Raw genomic sequence first — 11,772 nt, forward strand, 5'->3', positions numbered from 1 at the left:
TTTAAAAAAAAAAAGGTATTGCCATCCATATTTTAGGTATGAGGAAACTAAGCCCCAAAGAAGTTAGATACCTGAGCCAAGGTCACATAGCAAGGAGAGGCAGAGGTCAGATTGGATTCCAAGTGTATCATGGTCAACTGACATTACACTCCCTGCATCGAATTCCACCAGGATTCAGGGACATTTACACATGAATATTAGAGATCTTTGACCATGAAAGTCGTTATATAAGCAAACAGTGGCTCTTTAGAGGTCACAGACTCCTTCGCCCACACAGTGTTCCAACCCCTGAGCAAGCGCTTAGAGGTTTATTTCTCTCCCAGGAACACTGACACCAGTTTCAGGAAAAGACCCATGGCAGCTGTAACTGAACTAGAAATAGAAACATGAGTGGCCCAAACAAGCACTTACAGGGGTTCTGAGAAGAAGCAACTACCACAAAGTGAGCATGTGGCCTCAGATGCGTAAAGGCTGCCGAGCAGGGTGCTGGCACTCAGAGACATGGGTCTGAGGAAAGCAGGCTCACAAGCTGTGAGCCTGGCACCATGGGACTTGGGCCTAACTTCCCTCTGTGATTCTCAACTAGTTCCTCAGATGCCATATGGTCAGACCACAAGAGCCTCAAGGTTCCTGCCCCTCAGTACAACTGGACGGAGCGCTGAGGACAGGCTCATGTATGCAGCTGTCACGAAAATTCCCAGCCCACAAGTTCCCACCCACTCTCCAGGCCCCTTATTACACCACTGATCCTGTCATGGTTGAATTGTGTTGTCCCACCCCCAAAAATATGGTGAAGTCCTAGCCCCACAGTACCTGTGAATTTGAAGTTACTCAGAAATAAAGCTTTTGCAGTTGTAATCAAGTTAAGTCATTAACGTGGATCCTAATCCAAAAGGACTGGCTCCTTTAAAGAGGAGAGAGCAAGTGCAGATTAGAGACCTAGGGACAGAATATGACAGAGGCAGAGACAGAAGTGCTGCAGCTGCAAATCCAGGAGCGCCCAGGTCTACCAGAAAGTGAGAGAAGTGAAAAAGAAGCATGGCCCTACTAATACCTTGATTTTAGACTTTCAGGCTCCAGAACTGAAAAAGAACATACTTCTGTTGTTTTCAGCCATTAGATGTGTGGACTTTGTCACAGCAGCCACAGGAAAGTAATAAAGACTGCATCATGCTCTCATGCTCACAGGCTCCAACCACAGTGGGCGTTCCTGTGTTCCCTGTATTCCTCCATAGGTCAAGACCTTTCCCACCCCAGGGCCTTTATTGTTTGTGGCTCTTTCAGAAGGTTCTACACTCACAGTCCCCAACCTCCCCATTCTCAAAACACACACACACACACACACACACACACACACACACACACACACACACACACACACACACACACACGGCTTTGCTCCTTCCAAAGGTGACTTAAATGTTAATCCTTAAGGGGCCTCCCTGGTGGTGCAAGGGGTTAAGACACAACCTATGAAGCTGTCCGCAGCCACTGCAGCACGAGTTCCATCCCTGGCCAGGGAGAAACCCACATGGAGCAGCAGACCTCCCCCAACTCGCCCGCTACTCCCCTGGCAGTCTATCCTCTCACCTCCCACACCTCTGGCCTGTACCCCAGTTCCTGTATGCATAAATAAATAAATCTTTAAAAAAGTTACTCCTTAAAAAAGAAGGTATCCCTGGATTCCTTGGTGGTTCAGGGGTTAAGTCTCAATGCTATCAAGCTATCACTAGACACTGAAGCATGAGTTCGATCCCTGGCCAGGGAGGTAATCCACATGGCGCAGCAGACCTCTCCTGTCTCGCATGCTTCTCCCCTCAACAGTGTATTTCAGTAGATCGACCTGTTCTTTTTTTTTTTTTTTAAGATTTATTTATTTATTTATATAAGCACTGGGTACAGTCAGAAGCGCGGAAGGGTAAGAGAATTCACCAGAGCCAGAGCGGGGAGCAGAGCAGGCAGAAGGACCCAAGTACACTGCAGAGGGGAGCAGCGGGCGGCAGGAGAGGTCTGTGCGCCATGTGGGACCCTCCTCCGGTGGCTGGGGAGCAGCCGGGGATCGAACCGGCGCTGCAGAGGCTGCAAGCAGTTTCACAACCCAGAGCTCAACCGCTGCGCCACCGGGGAAGCCCTCCCCTGATTCTTTCTTGATGAAGGAGTTCTAGAAGTGGATTGCTGGCTCCATTATTTCGCTGTGTTTTTAAGGTTTCCAACACGCAGTACCAACCTGGTCCAGATGTTCTTCCCGGAGGCTCTTCCTCCAGGAGAAGGGGCAGGGTGAGAATGAGGACTAGGGTGGAGCAGTGGAACTGGCAATACTGTCATCACCAGGAGACTTGGTGCTGGGTGGCCAGGCAGCCTCCCGGAGGCCAGGCAGCTGGGCCTTGGGGCGGTGTGGAGCTGTCTCCTCTGGGAGTCTTCTGCTTGGGCATGTCCTTGGAAAGCATGACCTGCTTTGGTTTGGAAGCAACTAAGCCTTTGCCATACTCAGGAGATGCCTTTGAGAGTGTAGGAATTTCCCGCCATTCTTAGGAAACGAATTTGAAAATGAGTTTTCAGTGAATCTCATTACCCTTGAGAGGTCAATAGATCTAGGAAAGTTGTGTCTTCTTGCATATGGTTGTGATGTGGAGAAGGATCCAGGCAAGGACCCTCCAAGCTGGACAGGGAGGAGCTACAGTTGCTCTATGATGCTGCCCAATCCTGCTCCCCAGGCCTGCCCCATCCTGCCCCATCCAACTAGCTAAACTATTTGCCAGGGAGCAGCCACAGACCCTGCCCAAGTCAAGACAAGCTTCCTCCCCCTCCTCCCTTTTCTCCTCTTCCCTGTCCCTCCTCTGTCTCCCCCTCCCTTTGACTCCCAAGGGGTTCTCGCAGAGAAATTAGGGGTGTGGTCATTTCTTAAAGAGTGCCACTTTCATTCCTCTGCAGGGTTTCTGTTCTCTTCCAGCCCTTTACTAGAAAGGCTGCTGTTACAGGAAATAACCTCATTTCCCCAGTCTGTCTCCTGACAGCTCCCTCTTCAGAGAAAGAAGAGCCGAGCTAGAAATCAGACTATTAAAGCCAGGCAGGCAGACAGCATGGCATAGCTGCTGCACTGTCTTCGGCTGTGTGTGGAGTCCCCTGTGAGTATAGGTGGGGTAGGTTTGACGGTGGGGGCTTGAGGGGGGAGCTGGTGATCAGGGTTGTGACTGCAGGGGTGTGTGAGGGGGTTTCTGAATACCCTCAGTTTTGGGGAAGCAAAGGGCAGTGGAATGGGGGCCTTCTCAAGCTCCACCTCCTCCAAGCTGTGATGTGGCCTATCAGGGCCTGGGAGGAAGGGCCCTTCCTGGGGAGGGGGGGCACCGGAAAAACCTTCCTCCCCAGCACACCCTTGGCTGTGGGCTATGGAGGGGGGTGGGGTGGGGGGGGAGGTGACACAGGGCTAGAGTGTTGTGGAGAAATTCCATTTACTTCCTACTTCCCTTTTCAGTTTGCACCAAGAAGGCTGCCCCTGGTCCCTGCGAGCTGTGACATCTGGCCTTTTCCAGAAACAACCTATCTGGGAGGTAGGAGGTAGGATCAAGACAGTGCGTCCAGAACCCAAGGCAGAGATCCTCCAGCGCCCTTCTGGCTGCCTCGCCCCACCCCTTCAACTCTGTTTTTTCTGCTTTGCTGACTAAGGTCCTTGCTGGGTATGTTCTGGGAGAGGGAAGGCCAGGTCCCCAGTAGTCCCTAGGTGGGTGACCAATCATAGGGCAATTTCAGGACTGGGTCTGGGATAGTGGCTGACTTCTCTCTTCACCAGACCTGCTATCTCACTGGGGTTGGGTGGCAGATGCGTGTGGGCACCTGTACTTCTTCACCTGTTCTAATTTCTTTTTTTGTTTAAAGATTCATTTATTTATGCATACAAGAACTGGGGTACAGGCCAGAGGTGCGGCGGGGGTGAGAGGATTCACCAGAGACAGAGTGGGGAACAGAACAGGCAGATCGACTGAAATACACTGCTGAGGGGAGCAGTGGGTGTGACAGGAGAGGTCTGCTGCACCATGTGGGTAGCTCCCTGGCCAGAGATCCAACTTGTGCTGCAGAGGCTACTGGTAGCTTCATGGGTTGCATCTTAACCCCTTGCACTACCAGGGAGGCCCACTTGCTCTAATTTCAACAAATCCTTCCTAGACAGGAGTTCCGGGGTGCTGTATAATCACCCTGTTCCCTAGAGTTGTCTCTAAGAGCAGCCCCTGGGTATAGCTGTCTGTGGGGAAAGGTGCCCACCAGAGCCACAGCATGAGAACAGCAGGAGAGTGAGGGGAACACACCATACATTTCTTGGTCCCCACAGATGCCCCACTCTAACCTGCATCCATCCATCCCGCGGCCCCGGGGTTACGGGGCCCAGAAGGCAGCCTTGGTCCTGCTGGTTATCTGCATGGCAGCCCTTTGGGGACTGGGGGAGCTGCAAGGACACACTTTCTGGAAGCTGGTGCACTACCTGGCTTCCCTGCAGCTGGGACTGCTATTCAAGGGGATGTGCAGTATGGCTGAGGAGCTGTGTCACATCCACTCCAGGTAACTCCCTGCAGCACCCAGGCCTTCCTCCCTTGACCTCCAGCCTTGGCCCTCTGGCTGAGCTAGACTGGAGTTGGGGCTGTGTTGTCACCCACAGGTACCAGGGCAGCTATTGGAAGGCCATTTGGGCCTGCGTGGGCTGCCCCTTTCGCTGCGGGACCCTGCTGCTGTTGTCTTGCTGTTTCTACTTCTTCAACCCAAAGGAGGTTGGCATGTCCTTTGCTTGGATGCTTGCCTTCATGGGTCTCTCACGGTCACTGGACATCCTTCTGAGGCTCCAGGTATGACACAGAGGGAGGTAGAGGGTATGAACTCCCAAGAGAGGGACTAGTTTAGAGGTTGGTCCTTGGGGCTGACACCTAAAACGTCCTGGGACAATGGGTTCAGCAATGGCAAAGAGGGGAGCAAGTCAGCAGCCGATTGGGGAATCCAGTTTGAGGAGGAGGCCTCTGGGTGGTCCTTCATGGAGGCCCCTCCGCGCCATCCACAGGAACTGCCCCCAGCTGAGGTCTCTGCAGTCTGTGAAAAAGGGAACTTCAACGTGGCACATGGGCTGGCATGGTCATTTTATATCGGGTACCTGAGGCTGATCCTGCCAGGTGAGCCATCCACTCTGCCCCATCTCCAGATATATAAGACAGACAATAAGACAGGCAGCCTCTGTGTTTCCAGAACTTGCTATATTTTTCTTGGTTTTTTTTATTTAAAAAAAATTTTTTTTATTATTTTTTATATCATTTTTCATTTTCAAACAATATTTGTTTCCCCCCACCCCCTCAGGTGTAGTCCCCATAGAGTTTCCTTCCCCAAGGCACCCGTGCACCATCACCTCAGTCCCCTGTGCTCCTCCCTCCCTCCCTCTGATCGCTCTCCCTCCTCCTCCCCTGCAGGATGGCTCTGATTTATAATTGTCTCTGTTTTTGCTTTGTTGTGTTTTGTACCGTTATTATTTTTTTACACTGATGTCTTATTTTTTTCCCCTATATTCCTGTTATAAGTGAAACCATCCAGTATTTTTCTTTTTCCTTCTGGCTTATTTCACTGAGCATAATTCCCTCTACTTCTATACTTTTCAAAGTATTTTCAGGTTCAATAAATAATTTGATCCCTAAAGCTATCCAGTAGGCATGAAGGATGTTATTATTATGCCCACTTTACAGGGGCAGGGATGAGGAATATGGGACTTAGAGCCATTAAGTGACTTGGCCAGAGTAACCCATGAATCCTTTCAATAAATATTCAATACATGTTGTGTGCCCTTCATGTGCAATTTCTCCTTTAATTCATACCCTGTGAGGAAGGGATAATCAGCTTTGATTTAGAGATAAATCAATTGTGATTCTGGCATGTCCAAAATCAGTCTAGTGAGGGGAGACAGGATTTGAGCCCTTGGCCATGACTCTGAGGGCCCACGTGTTGCGTCTGGCCTGGCAGCCAAGGCTGTGGTTCTCCCACATCCCAGTGATGTCTTCCCTGAACACTGGGGTTTGTGCCAGGAAACACAACTACAGCCAGCAGCCTGACATAGTATACTGGGCAAGGAGTGGGAAGGGTTCTTAGCTGCTCTGCCCCTCCTGGCCCCCTGGCCCTAGATGAGAGTGGGCTGGACTCCCAGTTCTTTGTCACCCCACGTGTTGAGGGGACTAAAGGCCTGGGTCCTAGTCCTGGGTTGGGTGGGACACAGAGAGATGACTACTTGGGCTTTTCCACCCAGGGCTCAAGGCCCGGATCCAAACTTACAACCGACTCCACAACAACATCCTGCGGGGTGCAGGGAGCCGTCGACTGTACATCCTCTTCCCATTGGACTGTGGGGTGCCTGATGACCTGAGTGTAGCCGACCCCAACATTTGCTTCCTGCATGAGCTCCCCAGGCAAAACACTGACCGTGCTGGCGTCAAGGGCCGGGTTTACTCCAACAGCGTCTATGAGATTCTGGAGAATGGGCAGCGGGTGAGTGTGCAGGGAGGTGGGTGCCCCTGGGGGAGAGGTCAGGAGCAGCATTCCAGAATTCTGGCCCTAACCAAGCACTGATAAAACTTCACCACCCTTCTCTGAGTCTCAGTTTCCTCAACTGGTTCCGGGGAATGGCAAGATTTGGCCATTGTTAAGTAACATTTTTTAAGCCTTTTCTAGATGCTTCAACTGACCACCTCACTGAACTCTCACCACCGCCCTGTGTGCTAGGGACTGTTAAGACCCCTGCTTTATAGATGAAAAAATTAAGATTGAAACAATGAGAGAGTAGATCATTTCAACATGAGTATACCATGCTTTTTTTTTTTTTAAGATTTATTTTATATTTATGCATACAAGAGCTGGGGTACAGGCCAGAGGTGCGGGGGTGGGTGTGGATGGGGGGTGAGAGGATTCACCAGAGACAGAGTTGGGAACAGAACAGGCAGACTGACTGAAATACACTGCTGAGGGGAGCTGCAGGCGAGTCAGGAGAGGTCTGCTGCGCCATGAGGGTTTCTCCCTGGCCGGGGATCAAACTCGTGGAGCTCATGCAGTGGCTGAGGTTAGCTTCACAGGTTGCAGCTTAACCCCTTGCGCCACCAGGGAGGCCCACCATGTTCTTGACTGAAAAGTTGCCCTAGATGAAGACTGACCCAGTGTCTAAAGGATTTCACATGGGTGTTGGAAGGGGGGATCCAGATCAGGGTTGAACCCTAGAGTCCAGCCCCGAGATTTGATTTCCAGCTGGAGTGATTAACAGCCCAGCTCTGTGGACCTTGCCCCGCTCTCTGAGGAGGAGAGGATCCGTGATGGGCAGATGGGTTTAGTGCAGCCCTGGCCCGGATTTCAAGAGTAGGATGTCAGCGGCAAAGACCAATCAGACAGGATAGACCCCATCAGCACCTACAGACTAAGGGAACAGGGGCCCGGCCAGTGGCAGTGGGGCCCTTAGGCTGTCTTACCAGTCCCTAATTAACTCTAGTCTTTCTCTCACCTCCTCCAGGCCGGCACCTGTGTCCTAGAGTACGCCACCCCCTTGCAGACCCTGTTTGCCATGTCACAGGATAGCAGAGCTGGCTTTAGCCGGGAGGATCGACTGGAGCAGGCCAAACTCTTTTGCCGGACACTTGAGGACATCCTGGCAGAGGCCCCTGAGTCTCAGAATAACTGCCGCCTCATTGTCTACCAGGGTAGGGATTGACAGGCAAGAGGGCAGAAGGAGACTAGGGATCTTCCAGGGGATCCAGAGATATGGTAGCACCATAACCTGGGCCTTCACTTCCCTGAGCCATTTGATTGCTTTCTGTGGTCTGGGGCTATGGGCCCTGGGTATAACATGAAGAGGGGTCCCTCATTTCATTTAGAGATGCCAGAGAAAGCAGGAGAGCCCCCAGTCAGGGACCAAGGGACCAGGCTGCAGCCTTAGCTCTGCCATTCCCTTGCCATGTTTCCTTGGGCAGATGTCTGCCCTCTGTGGGCATCACCAAGAAGGATGGGATCCCATTATTTCTAGAGCCACTCTAGCTCTAGGATTCCATGAAACTCTAGCCTCAGTGGCTAAGGAGTGGGAGGTTTTGGGGAGGGAGGAGGGTTGGAGGATTTGCTCAATAAGACCCAGGCGTGTGCTTTTTTTTTTTTTTTTTTTTTTGCTTAGAAGAACTGGGGTATAGGCCAGAGGTGGGGAGCCGGGGGGAATTCGCCAGAGACAGAGTGGGGAGCAGAATAGGAGGATTTACTGAAATACACTGCTGAGGGGAGCAGTGGGAGAGATGGGAGAGGTCTGCTGTTCCATATGTGGGTCACCTCCCTGGCTGGGGATTGAACTCAGGCCAGAGGCCCCCAGGTGTGTGCTTAAGTGAGAATTTGTGAGGTCCTAACTCCACTCCTCTCCACCTTCTCCTGTTCCAGAATCTTCAGAGGGGAGCAACTTCTCACTGTCTCAGGAGATTCTCCGGCACCTGAGGCAGGAGGAAAGGGAGGAGGTTTCTGTGGGCAGCATAGAGGCCCCAGCGGTGCCTCCTGCCTCCACGCTGTCCCAAGAGCCTGAGCTCCTCATCAGTGGCATGGACATGCCCCTCCCGCTCCGCACGGATATGTTCTGAGGCTCATCTTGCCTGAGCACGAGCGATCCCTAAGACTCCTTCAGTGTCTGGATGTCCACGTCCTCCCACAGCGGGCCATTCAGACAAGGTTCCTGGAGTTGACATGACAAAATGAATCCCACGATCTGGGGCAACTTGTTTTACCCCTTGGAGCCTCAGTATCCTCATCAATGGAATGGGATTATAATCATTACCTTACCTACCTGACAAGGCTGTTGTGAGGACAATGACTATAAGTGTAAGGTTTTGTGAATTCTAAAAAAAATCAGGTAAGCGGGGCCTCCCCGGTGGCGCAGCGGTTGAGCGCTGGGTTGCGAAGCTGCCTGCGGCCTCTGTGGCGCCGGTTCGATCCCCGGCCACCGGAGGAGGGTCCCACATAGCGCGCAGACCTCTCCTGCTGCCCGCTGCTCCCCTTCGGTCCTTCTGCCTGCTCTGCTCCCCACTCTGGCTCTGGTGAATTCCCTCACCCTCCCGTGCTTCTGACTGTACCCAGTGCATATATAAACAAACAAACAAACAAATAAGTAAAAAAAAAAAAAAAACCTGCCTCTATAAAAAAAAATAAATTAATTAAAAAAAAAAATCAGGTAAGCTTCAGGGACACGCCAGATGTCTTTCCCTGGACCCTCCGAACTATGCACCACCCTTCTCTGCCTCCTCTGCCCTGGAGTGGCATCAACAGGCTCCCTTGTCCTCTCACTTTGGTTATGTTAGGTCAGTGAGGACTCCCCGGGGGGGAGAAAAAGAGGGTAAGGTTGGGGCATTTACTCCCCAGCCCTCGTGCTGTGATATCAAGGTCATGTGGGCTCTCTGCAGCTCTCATGTCCAGTCACAGCTCAGTAACCCTCCGTAACTCCAGGTCCCATCAACAGCAACATCCCTTGCCCCTTTAGGTCTACAGTGGTACCCCACCTTGCTCTGCTTGGGGTACTCACTCTCACGTGGTTTCCTTATTCCCTACCATTTATAAGTAGTTCCTTTTTAAAATCACTCCTCAGATGATCCATTAGAGTGTGTGCTCTTGCACCCCAGTCAGACTCTGGCTGACATTATCCAAATCTGCATGCGACAATTTGCGTCCTCACACCTCTCCTCATCCTAGAAGAAGGCAGTGAGTGGGGAGTGTCATTTTGATGTGGACAGAGTCCCCAAGGCAGGTTGAGGGCACAGAGTGGGGGAGCACCCCCCACACCACCTGTTCTTTCTGTGCCCGCATCTCCAGTGCAGGCCTGGGGGGGCAGGGAGTGGCAGGCCCCAGCTAGCACACAGAGTCCACAAGGGGTAGACAGCTGCAGCCTGGGCAAGGGTCACTGAAAGCAGCAGGGGCCACTGACGCAATGTCCTGGGATAAGTGGGCCTGCGCAGGATGAGGGGCCAGGGATGCCATTATTGAGCCACTGCAACAACATGAAGAGGGCAAAACTGCCCCCATCCGAGAAAGCAGGTGGCCCACTTCTGCCAGTTCCACCTGTGCCACTCAGGACATGTCCCCTGGGACTGGCCCCTCCCTCCCACCTTTGCTTTTATCACAAATACTCAGTCTACATTTCTGAGTTGCACATCACTGTGGAGAAAGGTTCTCTACATAGACACAACCCCCAAGGATGACAGAACCAAAGGTGTGAAAAGAGAAATAGCCCTTTTTCTCCTTGGCTGTCCCAGACATTTTGACCCCAAAGTCTGAACACCCTCCAACACCACGCTAGACACTTCTGCACCTAGAAACCTGCCCAGAATCAAGGGCCCCCCTACTGGACATTCCTCTATCCATCCAGTGCCAATGTGGTGCTCAGGATTTAGGATCTGATGGTCCCAGGTTCAAATCCCGACTTTACCATTTAATATCTGTGTCTACCTGCTATCCCTGCTAACTGTGACTTCTCCTTCCAAGGCTGTTTGACGGGTGAACAGCATAATGTATAACGGTCCACAGGTGAGCCCAGCGCCCAGCACATAGCTGGTCCACATGCAGGAGCAGTTGGTAACATTATAGGTGCTCCTTGCCAGGCCCAAGGATGCAAGTTAGTTCTCTGCGCACTTACAGTCTCCACTTCAGTACCTCTTTGACTTCTGCTGTTCTCCAGATTCCCTGACTGTGTGGGAACCTCATCAGAGGCAGTCCCCAGGGTAGACTTGTCACCCTCAGGAATTCCCCAGGATAAAGCACTAAGAGTCCTCCATAGACATCCATCTGCAAGTTCCTGACTGCATGTGAGTGAGGCTGAGTGGTGTCAAAGAGAGTGATATCCATCCAGACAATCACCGGGAGGCTCCATTCTGCCTCCCTGGCCCCCTGCATCTTCCCAACCTCCATGTCCCTCCTCTGAAAACCTCCTCACTCCTTCCTTCTCCCAGATAAGATCCATGGAGCTCCTTTTCCTTCCATGTTTTCCTACCAGTTGGAAGGTTTTGGATCTAGGATAGATTCAAGGCTGGTTTCAGAAAATGGGAGGCAATGAGAGCCCCCAAATTCCTCCCATCCCATCCTGGGAAGGCAAGAGAGAGTCAGTGGGGGCCATTGAAAGACAGTCTGGGGAGCTATAAAAGGTGAATGAGACTTTGCAAGGGCATTGAAAGTACTTTGACACTAGGGCCTCCAAGAGGGGTTAAGTCTCAGCGCTATCACCACTACAGCCATGCCTGCCAGGTAGCTAACCTACATGGCACAGCAGACCTCTCCCATCTCGCCCACTGCTAGCCTTAGCAGTGCATTTCAGTAAATCCTCCTGTTCTGCTCCCCACCCTGTCTCTGTTGAATCCTCTCAACCCCCCACCTCCGTCCTACACCCCAGATCTTGTATGCAAAAAGAAAAAGAAAAAAAAAAGAAAGCACTTTGACACCAAAAGGGGCAGAATTTAGAGGTGGGAGGAGGGACTTGGAGAAGGAGCCTTGTGGTCCCTGAAGAGGAGGGAGTAGCTTTGGAAGGGTGGTCTTGGGTGTTGGGAATGTTCACAGCAGCATGTGTCTGGACAGGGACCGTAAACTTCCTTTATTTCTCCAGTCCACCACAGGGCCTTCTCTGTAAACATTCAGCTCCAGCTGAATCCATATGTGTTCTTCTGAAGCTCTACTATCCAGGCCCCAATTTGCTTTTGGCCAAATTCTCGGTTTAGTTTCTTGTTCTGAGTCAAGTCAGGCCAACTTTCCAAAGTCTCCCTT

The 11,772-nt window shown here is 51.8% G+C and overlaps 1 protein-coding gene across 3 annotated transcripts; it reads left to right on the forward strand.

The window, feature by feature from the left end:
* The first annotated feature begins 3,017 nt into the window (after positions 1-3,017).
* On the forward strand, positions 3,018-9,154 carry STING1 (stimulator of interferon response cGAMP interactor 1). 3 transcript variants are annotated; one of them, XM_037508225.2, is made up of 8 exons: positions 3,018-3,125; positions 3,473-3,674; positions 4,325-4,551; positions 4,649-4,832; positions 5,042-5,150; positions 6,266-6,504; positions 7,514-7,700; positions 8,419-9,154. In XM_037508225.2, exons 3-8 carry the CDS (start codon positions 4,325-4,327, stop codon positions 8,610-8,612), a joined length of 1,140 nt encoding a protein of 379 aa, XP_037364122.1. In that variant the 5' UTR covers positions 3,018-3,125; positions 3,473-3,674; the 3' UTR covers positions 8,613-9,154. The 3 variants fall into 3 exon arrangements, with proteins under 3 accessions (XP_037364122.1, XP_037364124.1, XP_037364125.1); XM_037508227.2 differs by having other exon boundaries at positions 3,473-3,555; XM_037508228.2 differs by having other exon boundaries at positions 3,473-3,548.
* Positions 9,155-11,772: the final 2,618 nt, after the last annotated feature.

Source organism: Talpa occidentalis, unplaced genomic scaffold (genome assembly GCF_014898055.3).
Source record: "Talpa occidentalis isolate TD23 unplaced genomic scaffold, MPIMG_talOcc4v2.1 talOcc4.13, whole genome shotgun sequence".
NCBI lineage: Eukaryota > Metazoa > Chordata > Mammalia > Eulipotyphla > Talpidae > Talpa > Talpa occidentalis.